Below are 15,165 nucleotides of genomic sequence, written 5' to 3'. Positions count from 1 at the left end.
TTCATCACAGGTTGTTAGAATAGTCAGTTTCTGAATTGATAACACAAGAGAGACAGTAAGCTCAGATTGCTGTGGGAACATAAAATGGTGCAACCTTTCTATAAAGCATTTGGGCATTTTTTTTTTAGTAAGAGCTTTAAAAATGTTCATAGTTTTGATTCAGTAATTCAATTTCTGATAATAATTAGATGAAGATTTATATACAGATGTTCTTAGTAATATTATTCATAATAAAACAAAATTGGAAAACCCTAAGTGTCCAATTGCAAAAGACTGGTTAAATAAATTGTGCTATTTACCATGAAATGACTAGAAGGAAGAAGGTTGATTGTGGTTTTCTCTAAGTAGCTTTATAGGTAAATTTTCCATTTCTTGCTTGCTTGCTTGTTCTTTGTATTTTTAAAATTTTTTGGTTTGAATATTTTTTAATTGAGAAAAATTTTTTATGAGTTTAATTCCACAATTTCTCAATGGCTCCTATGTGTCAGGACTCTTTGGAAGGGGCACTTAGCTCTGCCTTTTGCAGCACCCACTTTAAGAGCAGGGCATGAGTTGTCATAGAAATACTGTAAGAGAGAATGTCCACATCTGTGAGAGGAGTAAAGAAAATGAATGTAAGGAAGGAACAAATAGTTGAGATAAGAATAGGTAATTCCCCAAATCCCTAACCATGACATAATTTTAAAATGAAAGAATACTCCTGGGCTTCCCTGGTGGCGCAGTGATTGGGAGTCCGCCTGCCGATGCAGGGGACATGGGTTCGTGCCCCGGTCCGGGAGGATCCCACATGCCGCAGAGCGGCTGGGCCTGTGAGCCATGGCCCCTGGGCCTGCGCGTCCGGAGCCTGTGCTCCGCAACGGGAGAGGCCGCGGCGGTGAGAGGCCCGCGTACCACAAAAAACAAAACAACAAAAAAAGAAAACTCCTGAAAATTAGAAGTGAAAAAAAAAAAACTAATCGATTTTGAATAACATCTGTAAATTAAGACATAGCAATGTGGATTTTCTTGACCTGGAAATATTTCACAGTTCAGGAAATCTGAATCATAGCTTTTGTTTTCTTTCATCATGGATTGTCTAAGTATATAATTCATTATGTAACAGTCCCAGAAGTAGACTGCCTTGTTTGCTTATTAGGAATTATTTTTTTTCTTTCCATTTCTTGTCAGCATTCTTTCCTTGTTTGCTTTTAATATTGGGATTATTTTTTATTTGCATATTGATGATATTTATGCATCCTTTTTAGTTTCATGTAATGAAACTAAAATATACTTTTATTCTGAGTAAATTCAGTATCAGGAATTATTGAGGAATTCTTCAAAACTATCTTGTTTCTGTTAGTGCGTCACCTTGTTAGGAGACCGTTTTGGTAAGAAATGACATAATTATTTGCAAATAGGCTTTATAAATTCAGCTTCCAAGCAAGCATGGATATTTTGTCAATTAGATTATTTCATTAATGTCATAGCAGGGGTTGTACATAACATTAGTATAGTTTTCATTTATATATGTTCTCACCTTAATTACCATGAATTTGTAACCAGCTTTATATTATTTTAACTGTGCAGTGTCATAGCTATTGCTTATTAAAAAGCAGAGGTAATGCTAAATAACATCAGTAAGAGGTAAAGACTTTTAGTATTTCATGCACTTCTGAGTCTCTATACTAAATTCCAGATTATTACAAGTGACAGCCAATTCTCTTTAATAAAATTGTAACTTTTTAACATTGGTTGTTTCGACTTTGCTTATTAGTAGGACCACATAATCTTTTTAACAGTTTGCTTCCTTGGATTTATTTACGTGACTCTCTGTGTCCAAAAACTACCTGGCAGGTTTATTTTCAAAAATCAAAGAAAGACTTGCATTTTTAAAAATCTTTATTTTTTATGTAATATGAAATGTTGCCAAAATACTTACAAATCTATAAATATGTGTGAAAGCCCCCCTCCTTTTTTTCTCTTACCTAATCTTAAAACATTTAGCGCTGATCTTTAGGGATACACACCTAATTATAAGGAACCGGGACTTCCCTGGCAGTCCAGTGGTTAAGACTTCGCCTTCCAATGCAGGGAGTGCGGGTTCGATCCCTGGTCAGGGAATTTAAGATCCCCCATGCCTCTCGGCCAAAACACCAAAACATAGAACAGAAGCAATATTGTAACAAATTCAATAAAGACTTTAAAAATGGTCCACATCAAAAAAATCTTTAAAAAAAATTATAAGGAACCAACTTAGCATAAATAAAAATTTCTTGTCAAATAAAATATTCCCTTTGCTTTATTTGTAAGATTAGACTGCATTCTCTCCCCCAGGAAAACGTTTCCTCTTTCTGTAGTGCCTTTACCTGTTGTACCCACCCTGCCCTCCTCTGTTTCTCAGTGTGAATTGTGTAAAATCCTTCCTAGGTATGTATTATTCAATTTTTTTTAATATATATTAATTTATTTTATTTTTGGCTGCATTGGGTCTTCATTGCTGCATGCGGGCTTTCTGTAGTTGCGGCAAGCAGGGCTACTCTTCGTTGCAGTGTACAGGCTTCTCATTGCAGTGGCTTCTCTTGTTGTGGAGCACAGGCTGTAGGCACGCGGGCTTCAGTAGTTGTGGCTCGCGGGCTCTAGAGTGCATGCTCAGTAATTGTGGCGCACGGGCTTAGTTGCTCCACAGAATGTGGGATCTTCCCAGACCAGGGCTGCAGCCCATGTCCCCTGCATTGGCAGGCGGATTCTTAACCACTGTGCCACCAGTGAAGTCCCTGTATTATTCTATTTTACTTTCAGTAAAAGTACTACTATCTTCTTAAAAGTAGGAATCCTGTTTTCCTCTGTGCCAAAATGCTCACCTACATTACCTAATTTAATCTTTGCCATAGTCCTCGGGGATCGATAGTATTATTCACAATTTTGGAGGTAACCAAGGTTCAGAAACAGAAAGAAATTTCCCTGAGGTCACACAGCTAATAACCCAGGTCTGTCTGACATAGCTTGCTCTTGACACACTTATCTTTGCTTTCTTCCATGTCTTCATGCTTCTCCCTGACTTCTCTCTCTCTGTCTTGTCCTGGCTCTCATCCTTGTCTGGCTCCTAACAGTCCTCTAAACTCCATCTTATATAGTTTCCTAATCTGCCTGCATCCTATTTTTAACTCTTAACATATTCAGGAAGTATCCCATATCACTCAGACCTTATTAATCCATCCCAAGATAATAGGTAAGTATTCTGTGATAACTGTTTGTATATGTAGCAAATACTGGGTAGAATGCTACACTGAAAAAAATATAGATGGGAATTAATATTAATCTAAAGCATTGGTTTTAACCAGTTAAAACCAATGCTTAGAGCTAAGTGGTATTTTGGTTGTTGATGGTGATGGAAGTCTTATTGCTGTCCTATGTTTTTATAGGACTGTTTTGCTTATCCTATGTTTTATAGAACTTTTGGGGATATCTAAACCTTAAGTGACAGGGTTACATTTATTTGTTGTTATTTTTTCTCTTAAATGGTTTTAGAGTTGCCTATTTAACACCTATAAAACATTTTAAAGAAAATATTATATTTGCTTAAATATGGCCATTTAATTGATACTTGTTTTTGAAACCTTTATAGGCAGTTAACGTTCGATGACTTGCTTTCTGCTTTGGTTTTGATGTTCTCATCTAGGGAACAGCCAAACAACTAGACTTGAGAGATCACACAAGAAATAATATACCCTTAGAATAAACTAGACACTGTAAAATTCTTTTTCTTCTGTTTTCATTTTTGATCCTCTTTTTCCTTCTCCTTTATGTTTGTCACATATTGCTCTCATTGTTTGTTGCTATTTTCTATGTTGTCTTCCTGTTTTCTTTTCTCTGTACTTGCTGGTTTGAGCAGTTCCCAGGTTACTCATATGTTTAAAGACCTGTCTTATTTTGTCACTTGAACCTGGCCCCATTGTTTTCTGCAACCTGCCATATTTTTGGCTTGGGTTCACACCCAACTCCATCCTTTGCCTAGAAGGTTGCCAAGCTTTTCGGTCAAGAGGATGAACCTTGCTGCAGCCCTGTGCATTGTTGGGTATATATATTAGTGTCTAATGAAACTGGCAGACCTCAAGGACTCCCCCACTCAGGTTCATTTTCTCTACCAAAACCAGCAGAAACTAAATATGAAATACAAACATTTCTCTATGATGTACATTCCACCCTTGAACAATGCAGGGGTTAATTCATGTAAAATTTATAGTTGGCCCTCCATGTCTGTGGTTCCTCACATCTGCGGATTCAACCAACCACGGACCATGTAGTACTGTAGTATTTACTCCTATTGAGAAATATCCGTGCATAAGTGGACCTGCTTAGTTCAACCTGCGTTGTTCAAGGGTCAGCTGTAGTAGAATTACCTAGATGTGTAAGTTAAATTTTATTTGAGTGTAATTGTTAAAAAACACTTTATTGCCATTTTCATTATTACACTTGTCCTATTTTTTAAATTGCTGTACTATTTTAAAATCATTACTTTGAATTGGTCCTATTATGTCTTAGTGCACAGAGAACAGAAATGTTTATTATTAAGACCCCTCAAATACTTTAAAGTGATATATTACATTCTTTTGAAGTGATGTAGGCCTGAGCCAATCACAGGACGACAGCATTGTGGGAACAAGACACTGTAGGCACAGTTTGGCCATAATGCCTATCCCTGGAACACTCTCATCCAGCAGCCCCGACCTCCTGCAGCCTACCACCAGCATGTTGGATTTTTCTAATCCCTCAGGTAATTTTTGTTTATTTTATTCAGCCATGTTGGTACCAGATAGATAAATAGGTGGTTGACCCTTGTGCAACAAATACTGGATTTGTTTGCAGTCCTCTTTTCTCACCTCTATATTTTGACTTAATGCAAAAAAGCTAAAGAGAACATTATGTCTTTTTGTCTAAACTGGAGTGGTGGTACTTCCAGTATGAAAGAGAAGTACATTATCTGTTGGTAACCCTAATCAGAGCAATGGAATGAAAGCAGAGATACTTCTTCTCAGTCAAGAAACATGTTACCCAGAATGTGGAAAGGAATAAGACAGATTATTTTAGTCTAAGGTGTCTCACTTACCTTCCTCTGTGATGTGCAGAAATGTGTTAGTAGTTTTCTAGAAACACTGATTTTTCTCTCCACCACCTGAAGCTAAAGTTGTTTTTGTTATATACAGTATTGTTAATTAAAGTACTATATCATCTTTTTCATTGGTGTTCAGACTTTCATTGTGGGACATCGTTTATTTTTCTGCGTCTGTTCACACTGAGGCAGAAATTGTCATCTAACTATGTAACTTCAAAGGAACACTTTGAAGAATTATTTATATATCCACCATTTGAATGGATTTGAGATGGCTTTAAGTAAAAGACACATACAGTTAAAAACTGAAATATATGCTTGGGTCCAAGGAGAGGAGGAAAAAAAACACCTCTACAAAAATGTGTCCATTTGCTTAATCTTTTGTTAGATTTTCTGTTACATGCAGCTAAGCCCATTTCTACTTGATAAAATTGTCAAAAGTTTATAAGCCAAATTTCTTGCTGTGGTAAGTGAGAGCTTTCATAAACTCACCACTACTTATATCTCCAGTCTCAGGTTTCAACATTTTAACCAATCCATTCTCCAAATTTTATAACAATATAAAAGGTGCTCTTATAAAATTAAAAAAAAAAAAAAAACCTCTGCAAAGATGGGCATAGTTGTGATTCAGCTTCAGTTTTGATGCTAAATCTCTATCAGCTAGTGGGAAAAGGGAAGAGCTCAATTATATAAATCTCAGTATTAGATAGGAGGAAGTATAAATGTAGTAGTAAAGTTTATGTTTTAATACAGCAACATAAATATGAAATGTAAGGCATAACATAAAAACGCAGTAGAAAGTTGTTCTGCACATTGTTTTTTCCTTTTTATATCAGTTGCTTCTTCCCCTCTTTAGAGAGATTCCTAAACCCAATAATCTGTCTTTGACACACCCTACCCTCTACGTGACTACCAGTGTTATTTCTAGAGTGAAGGTTTTGATGAGTTCTTACTTGGCTTAGAAATTTCTAGTGGTTTCTGTTAGTTCCAGGTTCAGTCATGAGATAAAAACCACACCATATGTTTAATATCAGAAATTGTTACCAAGTATAAAGTGAAGTGTTCCATGTAAAAAGGTAAAAAAACAAGCACTAAGGCATCACAGGAAACTGCAAACTGGATTCAGCTTCTGGCACTTGAAAGAAATGCCACTACCAGGGTGAAGGAGTGTTGCTTGAGTGATACTAGAGCCAAATACCCACAAGTAAGAACATAAAGCAGCAAGTCTCTTCTTCCTCTAACCTTGCAGTCTACCTCTGGTGCCCTTTTTTGGCAGAACCTAAGAGGGAGACAGTTGGCAAAGAAGAAGTGTGGTTTGCAGAGTCCCAGCCCCATTGTGGCAGGGCAGCGTGGGTTTGGAGCCTAAAGACAATAACTTACTAACTGTTGGTATCCAATTTTTACAGCATAATTATCAACCCCTTTTCTAGCCTCCTGTTCTGCCATTCTCCCCACTGTTACCTCTTCTGTCTTTCCTGAGTATGGCATGTACCTTCAGAACTCTCTTTGCCCATGTTGTCTGCCACCTTTGGTGTTTTCTCCCCGCATATCCCATGAAATGTTTCTTATTCCTCAATGCTGAACTCAGTTGTTAGCTCATCTGGGAATCCCAGGTCCCTCTGACGCAGAATCAGTATCTCTTTTTCCAGAAATCTCTAGCACATTTTCATTGTCTCACATTGCTTGTCATGTGGTAGCATGGGAATTTATTTCTGTGTCTGTGTGTGTGTGTGTGTTCCACAGCAGTACTTCTTACACTGTGTTCACAAATAAAATATTTAAGCACTACAAAAGCACAAACTAAATATGCATCTGTACTTTCCTAAGACAGGTATTTAGGGATATATGATTTATAGATTGATTGACTTATGATTATTGATTTATGGCTGTATTTTTGCCACTGGCATATTTAGAAGTGTGGCTGGGTTGCGGGGTGGGTAAGTGATGGGTAGAAGGGAGACGAGAGAGAAGAAGTTGGGGATTTAGCTGGGGGAGCCAAAGGAAGAGAGAGGTTGGAATTACTAAAATTCAGAAACTGTAAGCCCCATGGCACTGAAATTCTTATCTCTGAAGAGGATGTTCTACTCAACATGATTTCAGATTGATTGCATAATTCTCTCAATGAAAACATGTTGAAAGGGCTGAAGATGCCCTTAAAAAATCTGTTCAGAGAAGGTCAGTCTGCAAAGCTTAGTATGTAGCCTTTGTCCATATCAGCAATATAAATGAACACATACAAGATAGGAATTTAACTTAAAATTATATTTTTAAACCCCCAAATGAGCAACTTTACGAAAGGGCTTCTGCCGTGCTATTTGTATTTATGTTGAATAAAATATTTATTACCAATTAATTCCAAATTCAGCTCCTTAAATCATATATGGCAGCACTGAATTTTAGTTTAGCTGTGTACATCACGTATGTATATTGTAGTACATGTGTGACATCAGCCAAGTTTGACTAACTTTTATCAGTCTACATCTCAGTTATGTTTTTACTGCATGTTTTAAATTGTTATTAGAAAGTAAGGACAAAGCTACAGAACTGTTTAATAGTTTGCTTTTGATTGCTGACTTTTTTATGGTTTTGCTTTGTTTTTGCTGCCTACAGCTGTTGGTTTTTACTGTAAGTATCTTGAAGACTATGGTATTTTATTGCTTATGTTTGTATGCAGTATTTTACTATATTTTTAAAAGTCAAATAATACAGAATTGAATGAAATAGGAAGCAGAACTTTTCTATACACTTACAAGGTTGCCAGTGTAAACTGGTGTGTATTCTTTCAGTCGTTTTCTTTGAATATATATGTTTTTATACTCATAGAATTAGAGTATACATGCTATTCTGTAACTTATGAAAAGTGTCTTAAGAATTTTTGGACTTAATGTGAGATGAGGCCTAAAAGAAGAATTCAGAGTATAGCTAAAAGGATTTTAAAACTGAATTTTTTTTTCTGAGTCTTCATACGGAACATTTTGCTTACTCTTTTTTATTTAATAGCACAAACTTTTTATTTGACTTCGTTAATATTTAGTAAACTTCCAATTCTTTTTGCATTGCAAGTGTTTTAACTAATTTTTAATTGTAAAGGAACATATATTAAAGTTTTTATTTGCAGAGAGAGGATAAAATATAAAAGTCTCCGCTTTCCAGAATTAACAATTGTTCATTTACTTCTATATCCTTCCAGAAATTTCAGAACACATAAAATGTGTGTATTGTTTCCTTCACCCCAAATGATATATATTTTTTACCACTTAGCCCATTTCACTTAGCAATATACTGTAAAAATACCTTTCTGTATCAGAATGTATTCTACCACAATTTTTTTTTTTTTGGTGGTACGCGGGTCTCTCACTGTTGTGGCCTCTCCCGTTGTGCAGCACAGGCTCCGGATGCGCAGGCTCAGCGGCCATGGCTCACGGGCCTAGCCGTTCCGCGGCATGTGGGATCTTCCCAGACCGGGGCACGAACCCGTGTCCCCTGCATCAGCAGGCGGACTCTCAACCACTGTGCCACCAGGGAAGCCCTCTACCACAATTTTTTGAACATCTGATAGCGTTGTTTAACCAGTCCCCCTTTTAGTGGATGTTCGCAGTGTTGCCTAAACCTCTGTGTTTACATATCTTTACATGTTGTAGGTTTGCATTATTGATATATTTTTAATTTTGTCAAGAATTTTGTGGAAATTTGTTTTCTTTCTTGTTATATAAGTATCTATGAAATATTATCTGTTTTGCCTCTTGGCCTGCAGAACTTAAAATATTTGCTGTTTGACCCGTTGTAGAACAAGTTTGCCAATCTTTAATCCATACCGTTATACCACTACCCTGTGTTTGCTTTGTGAACTTTTTCACTATACAGATTGTCTTATTTACTTGATTATTGTGTGTCTTTCCTTGAACCACCACTTACTCTCTTGAATATAAGCAAGTCTCTGCAAGGAAAGACTTTGTCAGTCTCACTTGTTACTTCATCTTCATCACCTAGAACACTGATGATGTATAACTGGCACTCCATAGATATTTGTACAGTGATTAACAATTTAAAGCAGAATGAAGAGGCAGTCTTCTGCTTTTGTTAAATCATCTTAAATACACTAAAAATAGAAGAACTTTTTAGGTAATCTCAGGGTCAAAACATGTATCCTTCACTTGTCTCATTTTTAAATTTTATTTATGAGAGATAGTTAACACTCTAGAAATTTTGCCCTTGGGTTGGAAGTCCAGGTATGTGAATTTCAGTTCTTGAATTCATTTACCTATTATGTAAGAATTTTATTATGGAATATGAATCATAAGACTGATAAATGCTGTACTGCTTCAAGATTCTTTTTAAATGTCTGTTTTGCTTACCGGATTATATTTATATGTGCATTCTAGCTTTGTGCCTAAAATTTGAAATGTTTAGATCATTTTTTTCTTCTTGATTCAACTTTATTCTAACTTCATATTTACCATTCATCTAAACAATTAACATTTGAGTGTCTGCCATGTGCCAAGTATTATGTTTGGCATGTATGATGTTCTCCTGCTAACACACGTTTGTAAAGAAAATATATATATTATACAGGTAGCAGTTCTAAAATGGAAAAAGAGGTTTACATTGACACCGATATTTGCGCAGAGAAATTTTTTCCTCCAGTGTCTTGCAAATGGTTTTCCAATTTGGCATTTATTATCTTGGTGAATTCACCAGGTTTGGGTTATGGAGTACTGTTTGGATAATTCCATTTGCAGATCTGTTCTAGAGCTACCCATTTATGATGCCTGAATCCCACTTACATGACTATATGACAGTTTGTCCTTTGCATGTGAAACAAGTGGTTTTAACAGAGTATGAATTTAACAGCATGTAACAGAGTACAGTGTTTAGCAGGATACACAAGATACTGACATCTGTTCCTTCCCAGATGTTATAGTATGTTAGCAGCAAGAGAAATGTATGCAAATTCCCCACCTGTCTGAATAAATTTCTGAAGAAATTAATAAAAGGGATCAGAACATCTCCCCATTCCTTCCAGGTCAGCCAGCTCTGCTGGCTGAGGCTCAGCCCCCAAAGACCTAGTAAACAAATCCAACTCTAGAGTCCTGGACAACTGAGACCTATTTTTGTGAAGAGGGTAGAAACAATACAGATAATAATAGTAGTTGTTTGACACCTTTTATAAAGAGTTAAAAGGGGTAATGAAACTATTCTGTCCAGTATCTTTCTTTTGGAAAACTGAAATTTCCAACTTCTTGCATTTTCTAGCCCAGAGTAGAGAAGCATCTCGTTCTCATGGATTAAGACCCTACATTATGCCTTGTAGACTTAGAAACCTGATAATGTCAGCAACATGCTGAGGATTGACTCATTTGCAAAGAAATAGGAACAAGAGGTGTTTGGTGACTCAGATCTTTGCATACCTTAAGAAAAGGCAGTTTGGTGCGTGCATCTTAGAAGGGGACCTGAATAGATGAAGTATTCTGCTTCCAATTTGACAGTAGACCCAGAACATTCAAAATATCTGTTGGCTAAGAATCCTTCTTCCTGGAATTGTATTCATGTATATTCAGTTGACTCTTCCAGTCCTGGGAGTCAGTCTCTGTCTTTTTGTGTCCTCAGCCTCACTGCATACTTTATTCTGTGAAATTATTTCCTCCCACATCTATTTCATTATTCTTCTCTTTCCTTTAGCTAGGATTATACCTCAGGTGATTTTGAGACAAATTTGTAATTTTTCTTTTCCTCTTAATCTTACAGTGTATTCAGTGCTAAGAAGGAGGTAATGTTAGGCAAAGCATATACCATTACTTGAGCCACCAAAATATCCCCAGCCCACCCCCACTACACACATGACAAAAATATCCACAGTAATACATTTTTCCTGATTTAAAATGAAAGAAATTTTTGTAACGATTTATTATCATAAGGAAAAATTTAAGTTTTTCATGTTGTTAAATCACCTTTCACTTAATTATTTTTAATTATGTAGTAAATTATGTAATAAAAATGTAATTATATTAAAAAATTAGCCCACTGTTGTCATATTGATCATTGTTCAGGAAGTTTTAGCCAATGCCATATAAGAAGAAAAAGAAATATGATAGAGTAAGAGGGAAAAATACCATTATTTACATGTACATAATATATGAACATTTATCTTAAAATAGGACTTATTTACTAATAGCACAGATCACAAAGGCAAAGACTGAGATTTAACCACGTGAATATTTAAAATTTTCCTGTGTTAAAGTATATAAATATAAAATCTGAGAAGACATTTGCCACTTTATAGTAGACTGTGTTGGTATTTAGTATAATTCAGTAGGAGAAAGCATGAAGAATACCAAAAGGTATTTTTAAAAAGGAATAATAATGGTTCATTAAACCAGTGAGTCTCACCAGTAACCAAAGAAGTGAAATATAAAATAATGACACATTTTTGGAGGGCAGAATTGCAATAGGGCTTTCAAAATGGAAAAAAAAAAGTTTTAATAAACAGTTTTGAAAAGAGTGTGACTAAAATTGCTCTCTTTGTACCCTAGGATGATAAAATATTATAACTGTCCTGGAGAACAGTTCAGAAGTATATTTGAAAAACCTTAACAGTATGCATGCCCTCTAACTCAGCATTTCTCTTTTTTTGGATTTTCCTTAAGGAAATAATCAGCTTGCCTGCAAAGGTTTATCTACAGGGAGAGTTTGGGGTGGGGGGAATTGTTTATCATACTGTTACTTATAATAAAGGAAAGTGATATGCAAGGTAAATGTCTGTGATTAATGGTTTGGATCATTTCAAATTATAAAATACATATTGTGAAGTCCTATGCCTCCATTAAAAAATGTTTTGTTGAAGAATATTTAATGGCATAAAAATGTTTATAATAAACAAAAATTTCGTGGCTTCCAAATCGTATGCATAGTATGACTCTAATTTTTCTCTTTTTCTCGGTGTTTTCCTGTGAACATATATTAATATTTTGTCATCTGAAAAGATACATTTATTTATTAATAAATGCAGCAATGATTTCTCTTAACCTCCTGAAATAGAAATGTATATATTACTGTTTAGAGAGATCATTGTCTTCCAAATTATTTTTTGAAGAGTTTAAAAGCCATTTTCTGGATAATAACAGGACATATTTTTGTATTTATACAGATATTCCTGATCAAGTTATAAGAGTTTTCAAAGCAGATCAACAAAGTTGCTACATTATCATCTGTAAAGACACTACAGCTAAAGAAGTTGTTTGTCAAGCTATTCATGAATTTGGTTTGACTGGTGCATCTGACACATATTCTCTCTGTGAAGTTTCTGTTACTCCTGAGGGTGTCATAAAACAGAGGAGACTTCCGGACCAGTTCTCCAAATTAGCTGATAGAATTCAGCTCAATGGAAGGTGAATGTGCTTATTAATGAATGTACTTATTTCTACATGTGTTTTTGAAGATTCCATTTTAAAAGAGATACTTTAATTAGGAACATCATGTTTTTAGGTCCACTGAGTTCTCTCTAAAATTAACATGTATTTCTCTCTTTTTAGCTTTCTGTTGTCTCCGTAATTATGTATAATAGAATCTTAGAGTGTTAGCACTCATAAGTGCTACCCAAAAGTGGGAGAAAGAAAGGGAGGTTAGTGTTCTAAAATATTTTAGCCCTCCTGCTAAAATGAAGTCTTACAACCACTGGTATAGTCCAATCCCTGTTTTTTAGAGGGGGGAAACTAGATGATCCATATCTTTATATGTATCTGAGTGTATATATGTTAATTTATAAATTTGCTTTTTAAATGACCAGTAAGTATGTACTTTGGGCAGAAGAAGTCATAGTTTTCATAATTCTTTTTCTTAGTAGTTTTCCTTTTATGAATATACAGGAAAACTTTAAAAAAATGTTTTTAATGTGCGCTGAAAATTATTTGATCAACTAGAAGGTAGTTTTAGTACTACATTTGTTCTTTACTCTGGTGATTTTCTCTGACAATAATGCAATCTTTTTAGTGAGCCCAGATTCATATGTAGGATGAGATCCTTGGAAACCTTAAAATGACTATCCATCATGGTTGCTGTTAAGAAAGAGGGGTTAACGCTGCTTTGCTGGCTTTACATAGTGGTTAAGAGCATGGACCCTGGAGCCAGACTGCCCAAATTCAAATCCCTGGTCTGGCTATGTGACCTCGAGCAAGTTATTTAGTTTCTCTGTGCCTGAATTTTCTCATCATAAAGTGGGATGATAATAATGGAACCTACCTCAGAGGAATGTTATGAGAATTAAATGAGTTAATAAGCATAACATACTTTAAATGTTAGATATAATTTTATTATCTGTAGTATGAGTTTCAACACTTATTTATGGTAATCTCTTAGGCATGTGAACAGTTTAAAGGCAGAAGAAAAAGAAATATAGGTCCTTGACAATAAAACATAGATGGACACAAACTTAGGCTTAGATCAAGTTGTATGTTAGAAAAGAATGAAGTAAAAACTACATGTGATACAGTATGTAACCTCTTCTGCAGCAACAACCCTGTATATTTCCCAATTGTGAATTCTTTACTTAACCCATCTCTTAGCTTTTAAGTGCCATAAAATTGTTCATCTAAAAAGGTGAAAGGCAAATGAAGATCTTTTTTATGGTTACTGGTCAGTGCCATTTGCTGGAATGAGGTTTTGGATTTATCAAGGGAGAAATCAGTAGTGGAAGAGTTTCCCTCCTTTTTGGGTTTTATTCTTCTTTGCTTCTCTCGGAAATTTAGAGTTAAGAAGGAAATGAGTGCAGCAACAACATCTGAGTAGAGATGTGAACAGTCTTGATTCAGTTTATTCATGCTGTCCAGGAACAAGTATTTGTATAGTACCTATTATGTGTCCTATATCCTTATAGAGCCCTCACAAAGCTTTTGTTCTCAAGAATATACATGTGATTCTTCACATGTCATGTGAGTAGTTTCTTAAAATGATTAAGTTCACAGCATAATCAACATTATTTTTACACTTTAAAATAATAGGTGTGGGCTTCCCTGGTGGCTCAGTGGTTGAGAGTCTGCCTGCTGATGCAGGGGACACGCGTTCGTGCCCCGGTCTGGGAAGATCCCACATGCCGCCCCGTGAGCCATGGCCACTGAGCCTGCACATCCAGAGCCTGTGCTCCGCAACGGGAGAGGCCACAACAGTGAGAGGCCCGCATACCGCAAACAAAACAAAACAAAACAAAAACAAATAAAATAATAGATGTTAAATGGCAGAATAAGAGGAAAACTTCAAAGTCTTCTCATTTAAAATATTAATTTTCCATTTTATCTTTTTAAAAAATATTTATTTATTTATTATTTAGTTACACTGGGTCTTAGTTGCAGGAGACGGCCTCCTTAGTTGTGGCATGTGGGATCTAGTTCCCTGACCAGGGATTGAACCCATGCCCCCTGCATTGGGAGCGCGGAGCCTTAGTCACTGTGCCACCAGGGAAGTCCCTCCGTATTATCTTTAAATTAATATTCTGCTGACATTTCTGGCAAAAAGTTATTAACAATATAATGACATTTTGACAACAGTGATAAAGAGGGAAAGTGTTCTTATAAATGTGAAATCACTTATAAAAACAGTTTTTTTCCTTTTAGGTATTATTTAAAAAATAACATGGAAACAGAAACCCTGTGTTCGGATGAAGATGCTCAAGAACTAATTAAGGAAAGCCAACTATCCATACTGCAGCTCAGTACTATTGAGGTGGCCACTCAGCTGTCAATGAGGGACTTTGATTTATTTCGTAATATTGAGCCTACTGAATATATTGATGACCTTTTTAAGTTAGATTCAAAAACAGGAAATACCCACTTGAAAGAATTTGAAGATATTGTAAACCAAGAGACATTCTGGGTGGCCTCAGAGATTTTAACTGAATCAAATCAGCTCAAACGAATGAAGATTATTAAACATTTTATTAAAATTGCACTTCATTGTCGAGAATGTAAGAACTTCAATTCCATGTTTGCAATAATAAGGTAAATTTGTACAAATATTTCTTTATGGTTTTGTCATGATAGTGGACATGAAGCTGATTTTCTTCTTAGGTATTAAATGGCTAGGAGAAG

General features: G+C 35.6%; 1 protein-coding gene across 5 annotated transcripts in view; it reads left to right on the top strand.

The window, feature by feature from the left end:
- Positions 1–15,165, top strand: part of RAPGEF6 (Rap guanine nucleotide exchange factor 6) — a 221,817-nt gene that overhangs the window by 164,597 nt on the left and 42,055 nt on the right. For 4 of the 5 annotated variants that reach the window (XM_028493199.2, XM_028493202.2, XM_028493200.2 and 1 more), the window contains exons 17-20: positions 2,314–2,406; positions 4,596–4,753; positions 12,234–12,474; positions 14,692–15,075. In XM_028493199.2, the coding sequence (XP_028349000.1) occupies positions 2,314–2,406; positions 4,596–4,753; positions 12,234–12,474; positions 14,692–15,075 (876 nt within the window). The remainder of the gene's footprint in view (positions 1–2,313; positions 2,407–4,595; positions 4,754–12,233; positions 12,475–14,691; positions 15,076–15,165) is intronic. The other variant, XM_024115980.3, reaches the window with a different exon arrangement.

This window comes from Physeter macrocephalus, chromosome 8, assembly GCF_002837175.3.
Source record: "Physeter macrocephalus isolate SW-GA chromosome 8, ASM283717v5, whole genome shotgun sequence".
Taxonomy (NCBI): Eukaryota; Metazoa; Chordata; class Mammalia; order Artiodactyla; family Physeteridae; genus Physeter; species Physeter macrocephalus.
Note: the sequence above shows the minus strand (reverse complement) of the source record. Positions and strands in the feature narration are given on the sequence as shown.